The sequence below is a fragment of the Neovison vison genome, chromosome 2 (genome assembly GCF_020171115.1).
Source record: "Neovison vison isolate M4711 chromosome 2, ASM_NN_V1, whole genome shotgun sequence".
Taxonomy (NCBI): domain Eukaryota; kingdom Metazoa; phylum Chordata; class Mammalia; order Carnivora; family Mustelidae; genus Neogale; species Neogale vison.
This window is the reverse complement of record NC_058092.1, coordinates 96,055,448-96,071,707: the sequence shown is the minus strand read 5'-3', so window position 1 is coordinate 96,071,707 and position 16,260 is coordinate 96,055,448. Positions and strand designations below refer to the sequence as shown.

Sequence of the window (16,260 nt, the reverse complement as noted above, 5' to 3'; positions counted from 1 at the left end):
CAGAGCAGGCAGAATTCTGTTTAACAGCTTATCTTTGATATAACTCGGAGATCTTTTTTGTCCTAGAACATAGAGCTTCTTCCCTCTTTTGAATGGCTACATTGTACTCCATTGGCTAGTCCCCTCTCAACAGACACTGGGGGATTCCTTGATTTTCCACTGTTGCAGAGTTGAGCATAGTGGGAAAACGGGCACACTCTGGAGCCAGCCCACCTGGGTGTGAGCCCCAGAGCCACCGCTGGCTAGCAGTGAGAACTCAGCACATTACTTGGCCCCTCTGGGTCTCCCTTTCTCTTCTAAAATGCAAATAATGACCATTGTAGCCTCCTAGTGTTTTTGTGAGGCTTCCATGAGCACACATGCTGGGCACTAGGAGTATACTTAGTATGAGGAGCCTCACCAAGTTTTAGGCAGTTTGGTGAACATTACAATTTAAACTATGCACAATTTAAACTTTCCACAGGATGTATTTGCAGCTATAGGATTTAAAACCTGGTTAGCTTTTGCCAAATTGCCAACCATATCATTTGAATGGGTGTCTTTGTTCCCCACAGTCCTGCCCCAGCGGTTTGTTAGCAGACTTTTTGTGAATGTTTCTCATCTCATGGATGGAGAACACCTAACTGTAGTTTTAATTACTATTTCTTTTGTTATGAGTAAACTTGAGTATCTCTTCATCTATTGAAAAGCTACTTACATTTCCCTTTCTGTGACTAACCCGGACTCATCCTTTGTGCTTTTTTGTTTCACTTTGATTTTCCTACTGAGTTGCTGATTTTTATTTTTATTTTTTTTTCTGACTGACTGACAGAAGCTCTGAGTATATTAAGAAAATCAGCCCTGTGGCTATGAGATGCTTTGCAAATATTTTCCAGGCTTGGCATTTTGAACAGTATTTTTGTAAGTCCAGTTAATCAACTTTTTCTGGTTTATTGGCTTGGGGTCACATATTCGAGGCAGGGACCACTCAATTCTTAAAGTTCTCGCATATACTCTCCTAGTACTTTTACACCTTTTTTTTACAGTTAAATTTTTGACGCATTTAGAATTTAAAGAGGGAGATGTGGACTGATCTTATTTTCTTCCACATGGCTGCCTACCTGTCAAAACACTTTTTATAAATAAACCAATTTCCCCCAAATGACCGGATATGCCATCTTACTCTCAATTTCTTCATGTATATCTATTTCTAGTCTTCTTACTCTATCCCATTTGTTTATTTGCGAACCATGAACACATTTTAATGATGCATGCTTGATTTAAAAAAAACACTTTTAGTTAGTGGTTAGGGGTAGCCTTCCTATATTCTTTTATTTGCTTCTTTTGATAAATTTTCCTAGATTTGCTTTCTGGTTTATTGTCTACATAGGGACTTTAGAGTAACCTCACTGAATGAAAAATAATCTTACTGGGGTGGGGGGGGTGCCTGGGTGGCTCAGTGGGTTAAGCCTCTGCTATCTGCTCAGGTCATAATCTTGAGATCTTGGGACCAAGCCCCACATCGGGCTCTCTGCTCAGCAGGGTAGCTTGCTTCTCCCAGTGTCCCTCCCCCCTGTTCGTGCTTTCTCTCTCTCTCTCTCAAATAAATAAAATCTTTAAAAAAAAGAAAGAAAGAAAATCCTATTGGTATTTTTACTGGGACTGTCTGTGGAATCATCATTAGGATTTGGGGGGGTTCACATTTAAATTTTTGGTTCCCATATAACATCACTTTGCATATCTTTTATGCTATAGCAAAGAGGTGGACATCCACATGTGAACAGTGCTTTGTACATGTGGAACTTATATTTGTGTAAAACTCTTGGGATGTACGAAGTACCATAGAAAATGGTACATCTTCCTTATTCTCGAACTAACAGGTAAATGTTATTAGTTCTGTTTTCACGAGGAAGCAACTACACTTACCAAAAGAATGCCGCTAGTTGGGGCCGAGGTTGAGGCCAGAGCCCTGATCAGTCCTGAGATTGTTCTGGGGTACCATCCTCTCTGTTTGGCTTCTGGCTGTGGAGGAGTTCTGGATCTCTGGATGTGACAGGACCAGACAAATAAATGATACTGGAGGAGCCAGCACTGCAGACTGGTTGGTTTTATTTGGAACTCCTGCTCACTTGCCCATTTGGCTGGCTTCTCCCAAGCTGTTCAGGGGCACCAAGTGAGCACCCTTTGTGCGCTGAGCTCTGTACCACACGCTCTGGAAGAGGACCAGGGAGGCCGTCTCAGCCCTCCAAGGGCTAAGAGGCTGTCCATCCAAGCAGGAGGGCTGGCAGTGTCTTCTCAGGCCAACACTCCCCCTCGGTCTTCAAAACCGCCGGCTAACATTTCCAGATCCCACCCAAACAGCTCCAACCAGAATTTGTCCTAAGGGAAAGTGATGAGTAAAGATAGAGCCTAGAGTAAGCGGGACAGGCATCAAGTCTCACTGGATAGGTAGGGGGAGTCTGTCCCTTTGACTGGAGCATAGACAACCGTGTCCAAGGGTGCAGAACGTTTCTCCGTCAGGTGTTCACTCTTTTCTTCCAAGATTTTGAAAGCTACGCTAGCATAGTTAAGTGCTTCCTCCGGGGATGAAAGCTGCAGAGGAAGAAGGAGGAGGAACAACTGAGTTCAGTTTGGAGGCAGTGTCTCTTTAAAAGCCAGGGTCTTGGGGGCCTGGGTGGCTCAGTGGGTTAAAGCCTCTGCCTTCAGCTCAGTTCATGATCCCAGTGTCCTGGGATCGAGCCCCCACATGGGCTCTCTGCTCTGCAGGGAGCTTGGTTCCCCCTCTCTCTCCACCTGCCTCTCTGCCTACTTGTGATCTCTGTCAAATAAATAAAATCTTAAAAAAAAAAAAAAAGGAAACAGTTTTAAAAATAATAATAATAATAAAAAAATAAAAGCCATGGTCTCTGTAGAAGCCACTTGGAGGCTGTGGTCATAAAGGATAAAAGAGATCAGAAGATGCACATGTCCAGGGTCCCCTAAACAGTGTGATCGTCTTACCTTGGCCGGAGGATCATGGCTGGAGTGACTGTCCAAGGGAGGATCCCTGGCCCAGGGACTGGAGTGGCCTGCCACAGGGGCCAGGAAAGAGAGGAACAAGTCTCACCAGTGGGGCGTGGAGGAATGGGAAGCCTCTCTCTGCAGGCTGGGGGGCGAGGTGGGTGTTGGAGGTGGCAAAAGTGGAGGGGTAGGGAGGGCAGGCACAGAAGCCAAGGGTATCAGTTCCCCAGTCTGTGGAGAGGGTGAGCTACCAAGGTTTTACTCCCCGTCAGAGCTAACACCGAGACTAATTCTCAATGTCAGAGCCAGAAGAGCTGTCCCATCTCTCGGAGACCACTTACATTTCCTGTAGCTCTTCACGATGAGGAAGACAAGGACCAGCAGCAGCAGTGTTAGCAGGACCCCCACAAAAAAGGCCAAGACCAAATGCTGTATGCTGTTTTGGCAAAGAAAGGGAGCAGATGACCAGCTGGGCTTTCTGAAGGCCTCTGCTAAAGGCCAGAGGGTCACCGTTCCTGCCTGCGGGTCGATCCCTAAAATAGCTTTCATGCTGGCGAGGTGACTTTTACCCACTGCTTTTCAACTTTCTGCTTTGGGGTTCCAGAACTCTCTGAAACCTCAGTGCAATTATGAGCTCTTGTCCCCCTCAAAAATCTTCACAAGCCCGCCCGTACACACAGTTTGTCGATAAGCTGAGGGGATTCATGGATCTCCTGAGGGATCTCCTTCCCTGGGGCACTCCGGGTTAAGAACCACACTCTAAATATAAAAAACCTATTCTTTTTTTTTTTTTTCAACTGTTTCTGATCCCTTTTCCTCAGCCCTCCCTCCCAAGTACCATCAGGCAGGGCTGTCAGCACAAAATCCAATGCCATGTAGTGCAAGATGAAATGGGTGGGAGAATGGCTCGCTTACTTGGTGGGCTCCTGGGAGCAGGGTGTGGAGGCAATTGTCGGAGCTGTTGTGCTGACACTTGGTTTGTCTGTGAGAGAATGTGAAGGGGCTTAGTGCATCTGCCACATCTCATGAATCTTTCCAGCTTAAATTAAGTCCCCAGGTGCCCCACCCTATCCAAGCCACCAGGGGACATAAACAATGGAGAGTCCCACTCTGTAAAAGGAGAGAACGGTGTTTCATGTCCTGGATCCTTTAACAAAAGTAGAGCTTTCACTTAAAAACTTAAAAAACAAACAGCTACACCCATGAAAGAGGAGCCTCACGTTTCTGCAGCCCCGCGTGTCCCTTTGACAAATAAACACATCTCCTGTCCCTCCCTCCAAGATTTAATGGACCCCAGGGGAATGTGCTTCCTCAGACATAAGCAGACAATGTCAAGGCCAGGGAGTAGAGAACCAAAAGCAAAACCCAAAACTAATATTTCCCAAAGTTTTGGGGAACTTGACCTTGGAAATTACTGCCTTTTTTTAGTGGTTCCTTTGTTTGCGGGGTGGCTTTTAACAGTGTCTAGTCAAAGGCAGCCACAGTGAGTTCTCGCGAGGCCAGTGCCATAAATAGGGGGCCAGTAGAGGGAAGTGAACTGCGTTGCCCTAAGGTACCCAGCTGGTCTTATACTGAGCACACAGACACCCTTTACTCAACTTAGGAGGGTAGACTGTTCTCCCTGGTTCCCCTTGACACTCTTCTTGGCATTGGGTAAAATTTGATTCTTCCAACCTCAGAAATGTTGTCCCATTCAGCTCTTCAGTATCGTTACTGGTTAATCCAGTCCATGTTAACTCAGTAGTGAGGCAGGTAATGGTTTCTGCCCTGGACTTACCATTTTTGGGTTCAGGTTTGGAACTCCCTCCTCCCATGCTGTCTTCCCGAGAATAAAAAATGTTCCTCTTTGAAAGCTAGAAAGGAAAGGTAGCAGAGGGCTGAACTCTGAGGCTGTGATTTTAATACCAGAGCAGTATCCATGAGAGAGAGGCTAATCATGGTGAGTGTTCTAGTGAGGACAGTGGTCATGGACTTTACATGGTGTGGTTATTATACCTCAGCCAACAGTCCTCAGCTTTGCAGGTCTAGAAATCTGATTTTAGCAGGGCTAAAATTCAACCAGAATGACTGATGGGTCCAGAACTGACTCATACCAACTAACTCACAGGAGACTGATGTATAAACTGAAATGACATAAGGAACATGTTGGTGTCACCAGTGCATTCTATCAGAACACATGGGACAGCCATTTAAAACCACAGTTTTGCTTGGCAAACATTGAATTGAACTGAGTATGGGAGAAGATGAATGGATGATTTTAATACTGAATGTCATAGAGGTCTAATGTATTTGCTTCACTCCTCCCTGGCAGCAGGATAAGCTTTGACCCACTTTCTTGTGAAGCCCCTTCCTCTAGGCTGTTTCAGAATTTTTATTCTGTTCAAGTATTATCTTTTCAAGAGTGTCAGTGTCCTTATCTAGGCTATGGTTCTACTTTTTACGCTAAGTTTTCTGTATTTTCCCTTTTATTTATTTGTACTAAAAAGTGTAAAGTAAACCTAAGAGCAGCAGAGTAAAATCACCTGAAATCCTACTATTGATTATTATATTAATAATTTTGGAGTATTTCTTTTTAGTTAATCTTCCATGCATTTCCTAAAAGCAAGTTGAGACTTCATATCTCCTTTTCTGTTGTTGTTTTTAAGTTTTTTCTTTATCATAAACATCCCTCCCATGCCATTCAAAACTTTCTATAAGCATTTTTAGCGACCGTTAAGTGTTTCAGTTATAGCTATGTACTATAGCTCGCTTAACCAGTTTCTTTGCTGATAAAAATGGTCTCCACTTTTATTTAAATAACAGGACAAAGACATTTTAGGAAACCACAGTTTGACTTCATATTTAGGCACACCCATGATAAGAATTTTTGGCACTGTCTATACCTGCTGTATTTTAAGGTAATTTATTTAGATAATAAATGTCATCTATTTTTTGTGTTTATTTATTCAGCTTTCAAAAGTGAATCAATTTCCAAGTCCTTGGACATGGGGAGGGTCGGGAGAAGGATAACTAATCGCCATTTACCACGTACAACAGCAATAATAATAAATGCATTAGACTCGACCAAATAACATAATATAAGGTAAAGTGCCAACAGGGAAATCTGGTGAGAATTCTGAGACACAAGACTAGGAAGCCCATCATCTGCAGCAGAATCATCAGTGGTAACAATTTTTCTAGCATTTTTGCTCCTTTTCTAATTTAAAAGTCAACAATGCTCTTTGTAGAGCACCATAAAATAGAGACTATTTTTTGAAATATTGAAATATGTGTTTGCCCTAAAAAGAGCATGATCTTATGCTATGAATTTATATTAAACTTCACCACTGGGGACGTAGGAGATGAGACAATTGTAGGTTTCTGTAAAGTCTTAACCTTCAAATAAGTTGCTCTGAGTTTACAACCATCCCAAAGAAATGCCACCACAGCCACCTTTAAAATTTTGGGGGCCACCCCATATTGAAAGACAAAACCATCACACAGAGCAGCAGGAAAATAAATACTTACAGATCCAGGCCAAGAAAAGCAGGAAACACATTTCCATTTGAAAACAACGCCCCAAACATTTGACAGAGCATAAATTAAAATAGAAACAGCACTATATATACTTTTGCACATTTTGTCCAGTACTGGGAGACTCTTAACAGTTGCCACAAAATCCACTAGCTACGTGAAGCCACTCAAATACAACCCTTTACCCACCAAATAAAGTTAAAGAGGAAAAAAAGAGATAGAAACCACTAGAAATTAGATGACATTTCCCTTGCATGAATAATAATTTCATCTAGATTAAAAGCATGGGGTAAATGCATTTACCTTCTAAGAAAAAGTCCGGTCATAAGATGCCCGTTGTCTAAGACTGAACTTTTCACTTGCTTCCGTGACTACTCCTACTTTTCAGAGATGACGAAATCATGATTTACTGCTACTACCCCATCAAGCTGTGTGTTGCAAAGATCTTGTCTAAACTTGAGGTCAGACTTCCCCTTTGAGCCCAACATTATATATATATGTTTTAATTATTTTTATAACACCATATATTTTTTAATCCCATGAACAGCTTCTCTTATATCTTTTGACACATGAACACTAGAACATGAGGGTTAAGACAAGTGTATTTCTAAATTAAGCACTTAACTACCATGCAAGATAAGGTAGAGTTCCCAGCAATGTGGCATTATCACTGTCATCAAGCACCTTCAAATATCACTTGTTCTAACCAGAGAGATGAGGTTGATAAGGAGGGACAAAGAGCAGGGTCAAGCAGAGTCAAGCATAAGGTACTAGCTGGGCAGACATGAAGTGTGCTAGGAGTTATGGAGATCACTGAGGGTGCCTGAGTGGCTCAGTCAGTTAAGCATCTGACTCTTGGTTTTGACTCAGGTCATGTTCTCAGGGTCATGTGATTGAGCTCGTGTGGGGCTCCGTGCTCAGCAAGGAGTCTGCTGGAGATTCTCTCTCCCTCTCCCTCTGACCCTCCTCCCAGCTCATGCTCTGGCTCTCTCTCTCTCTCTCTCTCTCAAGATAAATAAATAAAATCTTAAAAAAAAAAAGTTATGGGCAATCCCTTTAGAGTGAAGGTGAGTCATTTCTTTGTAAATATTTATCCATAAAATAATGTTAATAAAGTACTCTGCATCTTAAAAGAAGTAGTAAAAAGTAAAGGGAGGATGGATTTAGAATTTAGAAAAATAAACATATGGATTTAGAAATATTATCCAAAAGAGAATTTATGAAAGATTCACTATTACATATTCACAGATATTTAAGAAATTTGGCACAAAGTAATTTCTAAGAACACCATAGAAGTTCTGGTCACTCCACTGTGTTTTGTGTTTGGCTCTGTAAGAAAACCTTGAGAGTGAAAATCTGATATTTAAGGATTCAAGAAGTTTGACAAAAGAAAATAATCCCTGAAATTATTATTCTTTTTACAAAAGAATTTGTAATTTATGGAGTTAATGGAAAATAAAGCAAGAATTCTTATGAGGCCAAAGTTATCAGAGGAACAGATTGGATAATCCTCATTAGATTATCCTCTCAGCAACTAAAAGAAACTATTGAAATAGAGAAAAAACACCTTTAACTTGGAATTACTCCCTCTCGATCTCTTAATCAAGAAAGGCATGTTATTTTTTTATGTGGTATTTGAAAACAAGAAACATTCTAAAATTTGAAAAAAGATTTAAAATATTAATACATACACTTGCTAAATAAACTGTGTGTGAATTAGGTGCTATGGATATTTCAGAACAAAGCAGAAAATTTTCTCATGGGGCCTATTGTCTAATTGAGAAGAGAAATCAAAAACAAGAAAACAACAGACATTACAGATTGTGTTAAATGGTGGGAGGTCTTTAGATAGATGGAGGAGCAGACTCCTTGGACAGACCAGACACTGAGAACCAGAGGATGGGAAAAAGCTGGGCAGGCAGAGAACCCCAGAAAGACAGTTTCAGGCAGAGAGCAGAGCAACTCAACAGGCAAGGGAAAGGAAGAGCTGGCAGAGCTTGTAGAGCTAGTGAAATCAGGCAAGGCTGCATGCTGGTGGACCCATAGCTGGGGCTCTAGAGCATGGATGGGTTTTGGACAGAGGGAGCAGAAAGGAACCACATAGGGTACCCCAGGCCGGGGACTGATTGCTGGGACTCAGGAGATGTTTTCCCAGAGATAGCATGGTTCAAAAGTGGAGCATTTTTAAAATGTATTAAATTCAATTGTTTAACATTTAGTGTATTATTAGTTTCAGAGATAGAGTTCAGTGATTCATCAGTCTTACATAAAAACTCAGTGCTCATTATATCACGTGTCCTCCTTACTGTCCATCACCCAGTCACCCCATCCCCCATCCTCCTCCCCTCCAGCAACCCTCAGTTTTTTGTATGATTAGGAGTCTCTTATGGCTTGTCCCCCTAATTTTGTCTTCTTTTTCCCCCCCTTCCCCTATGATCCTGTTTTGTTTCTTAAATTCCACATATCGGTGAGACTGTATAATTGTCTTTCTCTGATTGACCTACTTTGCTTAGCATAATACCCTATATTTCCATCTACATCATTGCAAATGGCAAGATTTCATTTTTGTGAAGGCTGAGTAGTAGCTTATTGTGTATGTATACCACATCTTTTTTATCTCTTCATCTGACAATGGACATCTGGGCTCTTCCCATAGTCTGGCTATTGTGGACATTGCTGCTATAAACAATGGCATGCAGGTGCCCCTTCAGATCACTAGATTTGTATCTTTGGGGTAAATCCCTAGCAGTGCAACTTCTGGGTCATAGGGTAGCTCTACTTTCAACTTTTTGAGAAACCTCCATACTATTTTCCAGAGTGGCTGTGCCAGATTGAATTCCTACCAAAAGCATAAGAGGGTTTATACTTTCTCCGAATCTACACCACCACCTGTCTTTCCTGACTTGTTAATTTTAGCCATTCTGACTGGTGTGAGGTGGTATCTCAATGTGGTTTTGATTTGTATTTCCCGGCTACCAAGTGATGTTGAGCACTTTTTCATGTGTCTGTTAGCCATTTGGATGTCTGTTCATGTCTTCTGCCCATCTCTTGATTGGATTATTTGTTCTTTGGGTGTTGAGTTTGATAAGTTCTTTATAGTACTTTATAATCTGTAAAGATAAAGGGTACTAGCCTTTTATCTGATATGTCATTTGCAATTATCTTCTCCCATTCTGTCTGTTGTCTTTTTTTTTAATTTTTTATAAACATAAAATATATTTTTATCCCCAGGGGTACAGGTCTGTGAATCGCCAGGTTTACACATTTGACAGCACTCACCATAGCACATACCCTCCCCAATGTCCATAACCCCCCCAACCCCCCTTGCTGCAGCAACCCTCAGTTTGTTTTTTGAGATTAAGAGTCACTTATGGTTTGTCTCCCTCCCAATCCCATCTTGTTTCACTTATTCTTCTCCTACCCCCTTAACCCCCCATGTTGCATCTCCACTTCCTCATATCAGGGAGATCATATGATAGTTGTCTTTCTCCGATTGACTTATTTCACTATGTCTTTTGGTTTTGTTGACTGTTTTCTTTGCTGTGCAGAACCTTCTTATCTTGAAGTCCCAGTGGTTCATTTCTTGCCTTGGTTTCCCTTGCTTTGGAGATGTGTCTAGCAAGAAGTTGTTGCAGCTGAGGTCACAGTGGTTGCTGCCTGTGCTCTCTTCTAGGATTTTGATGGATTCCTGTCTCACAATTAGGTCTTTCATCCTTTTTGAGTCTATTTTTGTGTATGGTATAAGAAAGTGGCCCAGTTTCATTCTTCTGCATGTGGCTGTCCAATTTTCCCACCATTTACCGAAGACATTGTCTTTTTTCCATTGGGCGTTCTTTCCTGCTTTGTTGAAGATTAGTAGACCTTAGAGTTGAGGGTCCATTTTTGGATTCTCTATTCTCCATTGATCTATGTGCCTGTTTTTGTGCCGAGATGTAAGTGAATTTGAGAGATATCTAGGATTGGAAGCAAAAACAAGGAAGGGCAAAAGATCGAAGATGTTACCAAAGGACTGAAGGATGAAGAAGAGCCAGAGAGGGAAACAGTAGTAGCTCAAGACTTAGAGTGACAATTAATTAATTAATTCAACATTTACTGAGAACCTTCTATGACCCACATGCATTGCCAAGTTATGGAGTAAACAGCATAATGAAATATTGTAGATGAAATGCTGATATCTGCACCAGAAGAGTGGGACCCAATGGGGAAAGGGCTGAGCTTACACAATAAGGAGAGAGACTGAGTGTCCTGAGAAGCACCATAGAGGAGATGATGTATGAGTTGTGTCTTGAAAGATGAATCACATTTTCTAGACAGGCAGAGGAAGGAAGCGTATTCCAGGCAGAGGGATTGCGTGAGTAAAACATGCTTTGTCATGTTAGTTACAGTCCAAGAAATGCAAGTATTTTTCCATGGCTGGTGCAGTGGGGAATGAAGGTCAGGTGGGGATGGGGAATGGAAGAGAAAAGGCTGGAGGAAGGAAAAGACCAGGTAATGGAGGACTCTAAACAAATCTTACCTTAGGGGGAATGGAGAGATGGCTGAAGAGTGACATGGTCACATTGGGTTTAGGCAACAGAACATAGGAGGGTCTGGGGAGGGGCCAGGCAGCGGGTAGCAAATCCTTTACCATTGTAGAGGTCTGACCAGAGGCAGTGGCCATGACGAAGAAGAGATGGGGAAGAGAGGTGATGAATCTAGTCATTTACTACTTGTAAGAGGAGGGTATGGGAGAGAGGAGCTCAGGGTAGCTCCCAGATTTCTGCATCGTTATCACTGACTAGTAGTGCCAATATAGAAGTGGTGTAGAATTGGACAAATAATGTGTTTACTCTTTGACACATTGACTTCAGCGTGTTTGTGCAACATTCAGGCGGAAATGTGGCAAGGGTCTATGGCAAGGGAATGTGGCAAGGGAAAGAGCATGAAAGAGCTCTTTCATGAGCTCTAGATTTGTGTGATAGACAGTCCTAGTTCTTGCCCACAACCAATTCTCTTCTCCTTCTGGCCCAGAGCCTCGCCTGTGGTTGGGGAGGGGGGGTTGCTATGTGACTTGTGGCCAAAAGACTACGAATGAAAGTGAGGTATTCCCTTTGAGTTGAAGCATTTAATCACTGAAGTAAGACCTCTTCTGACCCCTTCTGCAGGGTGGTCACGGAGATTTGTGGTGAGAAGGTAAGGTTGCAGGCTCTGAAGCTGGATCACTGCATCATCATATAGAGGATAGTTTCTCCGGAGAGCCACCTGGACCTGTGGTGGATTCTTTACGAGCAAGAAATAAGCATTTCCACATTACACAAAGATTTAGGGATAGTTTCTGATCTCCCTTAACCTAACCCATCCTGCCTAACACGATTTGAGTTATAAGTGAGGAAGTCAGCAGCATACAAGTGATAGTAAAAGCCATGGGAATGGCTAAGTCTGTCCATGTAGCCTGTAGAGTGGGAATAAAAATTCATAGGCCAGAACCCTGAGAAACACCAATATTTAGAGGGAGGCAGACAGTTGTCAGCTAAGGAAACTGAGAGGAAGCAGTGACAGCGAACACAAGCTATTAGAAGCCAGGAAGAAAAGGAAGGAAGGAAAGCTGTGGCCAATAGCACCAGATGCTGCCAAGAGGGAGACCCAGTAACATGAGGACTGGAAAGAGTGGACTGGATCTGGAAATGAAGGGATCATGATGACCCCTTTCTGTGAACACAGCTTAGGGGGTGGCAGTGGCAGAGAATAAGACTTCAGTGGGTTGAACGGTGAACACAAATCCCAGGACATGGAACAGACTGGATCTTTAACGAGATCCTCTTGTCAAAGAACACCAACCAACGCTGATGAAATATTTTAAACACCAGAATTGAGAAATGCGTGGCTGAACTGGATGCTGGGAATCCTCAAAGGTACAAAGGAAGCATACTGAGTGAGAGCTGGAGCTGGGGTTTGCTCTGGGAACAGCTGCTAATTTTTGTTGACTCAGAGCTAGGGTCGAAAGGCCATGTGCATGAGATCAGGAAACCGAATCTAAAGCCTGCACCAAGGCGGGAGTCAGGGGGTGGATTGCATCAGACCCTCTGAAAGGAGAACCACAGTGGGTGGATTAGGAAAAAAGCCACAGATGGACATGTTAAGGATCCTTGTACTAGCTTTCAACAGCAGCATAACAAATGATCACACATTCTGAAGCCTAAAAGAGTACACATTTATTATCTCTCAGTGTCTGTGAGTTAGAGGCTTTGGTACTGCTCACCAGGGTTCTCTGCTTAGGGTCTTATCAGAGTGCAGTGAGGGCACTGGCTGGGGCCTTGGTTTCATCAGAGGCTTGACTAGGAGATCTACTTCCAAACTCCATTTTTTGCATCTTATAGTGAGAGAATTAAAACAATCTGTTGGCAAGCTCTGCCTCTCCCCAAGAGAGAAAGGAGAATTCTTCTCCTTTCGGCTGTACGACTGAGGGGCCCTAGCTTCTTACTGCCTGTGTGCTGGGGTTAGCCCTCGGGTCCTAGAAGCTGCCTGCCGTTCCCCACCTGTGGCCTGTTCATAGGTAGTTCACAACATGCCAGTCTGCTTCTTTGAGGCCAGCAGGAGAGTCTTGCCAGGCTGCCCGGATGGTGGTCTACAGTGTAATGTAGCAGTGGGAGTGACTTCTCATCACCTGTGCCACATAAAATAACCCAATGGAGGGAGTGGCAACGTATCACCTTTGGTATATTGTATCATTATCACAGAGTCCATCAGTGCTCAGGGGAAGGGATTTTACTGGGGTAACACCAGGGAAGACACTGGGGGGCACTGCAGAACTCTGCCTATCACGCTGGCATATTCCAATCTTGGCTCTGGGCAGAGGAGAAAGAGAAAAACAAAACAACTTTTGAGAATGCTACTGCCAATAACCACAGGCTACACATTCTTCTCAAGTACATATGAAATAGCATTCAAAGGGCCCCTGGGTGGCTCAGAGTCACTTAAGCCTCTGACTCTTGGTTTCGGCTCAGGTCATGATCTCAGGGTTGTGAGACCAAGCCCTGTGTAGGGCTCCACTGAGTGCAGAGTCTGCTTGAGATTATCTTTCCCTCTCCCTCTTTCCCTCCTTGTCAAGCTCTCTCTCTCTCTCACTCAAATAGATAAACAAATCTGGTGGAAAAAAAAGATAGTATATAAAAATTGACCATGTAATATTGTATAATGCACGCTTCAACAGATTTTGAAGGATTGAAATCATGCATAATATTTTTTGTTGATCACAGAGCAGTTGTGCTTAAAAATTAACCAAATGATAAGGAAATCAATGTGTATTTTGAAATTAGGAAATACATTTCTAAGCAATCCATGCATCAAAGAAGAAATTAGAAACTATTGTGAAATGAATGACAAAAAACAGAAGATACAGAGGTGCAAGGAGTACAAAATCTGGCCCCAAACTTCCTGAAGTCGGGTTTGTGGTTAGAGAATCCTCATGTGTGAGAAATAGCAAAGAAAGGGTGGCCAAAGCAGAATCAATAGGGAGAGTGGTGGTCATGAGGTCAGAGAGATTGCTAGGGACCAGATCATACAGTACCTTGTAAATAAGATAAGGATCAGATTTTATTCTAAATGTGATAGAGCATTACAAAGTTTTAGGCAGGGGAGTGATAGGATTCAACTTACATTTTATAAAGCTCACTTTGGCTGCAGAGAATTGTTTAAAGGATGCAAGTGTATGACAGAGAATTGTAGTAGTCCAAGTGAAACATGGCAGCTTGGATTAGGCAGTGGTAGGAGTGGACATATTTGTGATAATTTTTGAGTAGAAGTAAACAAGACTTGCTGATGGACTGGGTAAAGTTAAAGCCTGGGGCTCCTGGGTGACTCAATTGACTAAGCATCTGCCTTTGGCTCAGGTCATGATCCCAAGATCCTGGAATCGAGCCCCACATCATTGTCAGGCTCCCTGCTCAACAGGGAGTTGGCTTCGTCTGCTTTACTCCACCTCCCCCTGTCCCCTGCTTGCGACTGCTCTTTCTCATAAGTAAAATCTTAAAAAAAAAAAAAAAAAGAACAGTGAAAAGGACTAAGGTAGACTCCTAGTTTTTTGGGCTGGCCAACTTGGGTGAAAGGTGGTGCCATTATGGGATAGAGAAGACTTAGGAAGAGCAGGGTAGGGGTGGAGACTAAGAGATCTATTTTTAACTTACATTTGAGATGTCTTTAAGGAATCCAACAGGGGTGTAGACAATACAAGTGAGGGTGAGTGATGTTCTGGAAATTATTCTATGTAGGTCTATTTCCTCACTGCTTCTCAATCCTTTACCACAACCGTAATCTATCTTTTGCCCTGCTATTCAACCTAAACTACTGTAATATGGGCCACCAGAGACTTTCTGCTATTAACTCTAATGCGCACTTTGAGTCCTCTTAATCTCCCTGAAAAAGTGGCTCTTCTGACACAGAACTCTCCACGGTCTTGATTTTTTGACACTGCTCTCCTGGTTTTCCTCCAATAACTGGCTATCCTTCTTTTGTGTAATCCTCTACCATTTCAAAAACACTGATATTCTTTCATGGCTCTATACTTAATTACATTCTTTCCTGAGTCATGGCGAGTAACAGTGCCTCCCATTCTCTTCTCTTTCAGGCTATAACTTCTTCAAGAAAGCTGTAACTCACATTGATTGTTCCTTTCTTCCATTATCTGCACACTCAAGTCCCATTAACGTTGCCTTTAGTGTTTCTCAATTACCTCCTTTCCAACCACATTGACAAGGCCTTCAGTTGAGGTCTTCAATGTCTTTTGGCTAGAATGATCCTGCCACTGAGCAAGCTCTGCCTCTCCCCAAACTGTCATCTTCTGTTGACAGTACCTTTTCTGAAACAAAAATCTAGTTGTCATTCCTCTGCTTAAAACGTTTTACTGGCTCCCCGGTCCTCAGAACAAAATCTAACTGCTAAGCAGAACATTTAAGGGCCCTAATATAACTCCTATTTGTATTTCACTTGAGTAACTTAGATTTAAAAATGTTACTCTTTTACATGAGCTTCCCCACTATCATGAATACTGCTCCTTCTTTCTGGACCCAACCCCTGACTCTTGGCTTTCTCTTTCAAACACCAGCTCAGCCTGCCCATTCTTACCTGTCACCTTTCTGCTCTCTCCACTTCACTGGATGTTCACTGACTTCTTGGGATTAGATTTTTGCTTTCAGTATTATTCATCCAGGCCAACATTTATTAATAGGCTAGTTATTGTGGTGGTTTGTAACATGTCAAGTGGGTTACACGAAATTACTTTCCAGAATTCTCTTCCCTGAATATTTCTGTTAGAGTGAGCAATTGGTCCCTGAGCAAGTTTACAGAGCAGATGTGAAGCAGCAACTATTTAGGAGCTCATATGTGTTGTTGGTGATCTGTGGCTCCCAGTTGTTAACTGGCCGACAACTTCCCCGTCTTTCCCTGGAGCACTCTTCAGCTTTTCTAACCTTTGGCCACCGTATGTGTGAAAAAGGACCCAGGCTTTTCTGGAAGTCATACCATCAAAGTCCGAGGTAATAAAAATGACAAGGGTTTCGGTCTGTGGTTGCGATTTCTACTTGTTCCTGTGTTCTCCCACTTTACAGCCATCTTCCCCTCTTCTCTGCCTACTCTTGGACTTCGAGCTCCTACATCAGAAACAAAGGTTAACAGCCTCAGAGAGCCATGCTTAAGCAGCTCCCACAACAGTGCCAAGTCAAATTCCGTACAAACCTCTGTCCTAGTAGTTCTGCTTCTCCGAATGAACGCTTACTGATAGTTCTATAAAAGGAA

General features: G+C 42.6%; 1 protein-coding gene across 1 annotated transcript; it reads right to left on the bottom strand.

Moving 5' to 3' along the window:
* Positions 1-2,071: 2,071 nt before the first annotated feature.
* Positions 2,072-6,865, bottom strand: C2H1orf162 (chromosome 2 C1orf162 homolog). Its single transcript, XM_044236481.1, has 7 exons — positions 6,796-6,865; positions 4,757-4,832; positions 3,895-3,961; positions 3,321-3,415; positions 2,980-3,047; positions 2,460-2,571; positions 2,072-2,368 (listed from the first exon to the last, which is right to left on the bottom strand). Exons 2-7 carry the CDS (start codon positions 4,791-4,793, stop codon positions 2,313-2,315), a joined length of 435 nt encoding a protein of 144 aa, XP_044092416.1. The 5' UTR covers positions 4,794-4,832; positions 6,796-6,865; the 3' UTR covers positions 2,072-2,312.
* Between the last annotated feature and the right edge of the window lie 9,395 nt (positions 6,866-16,260).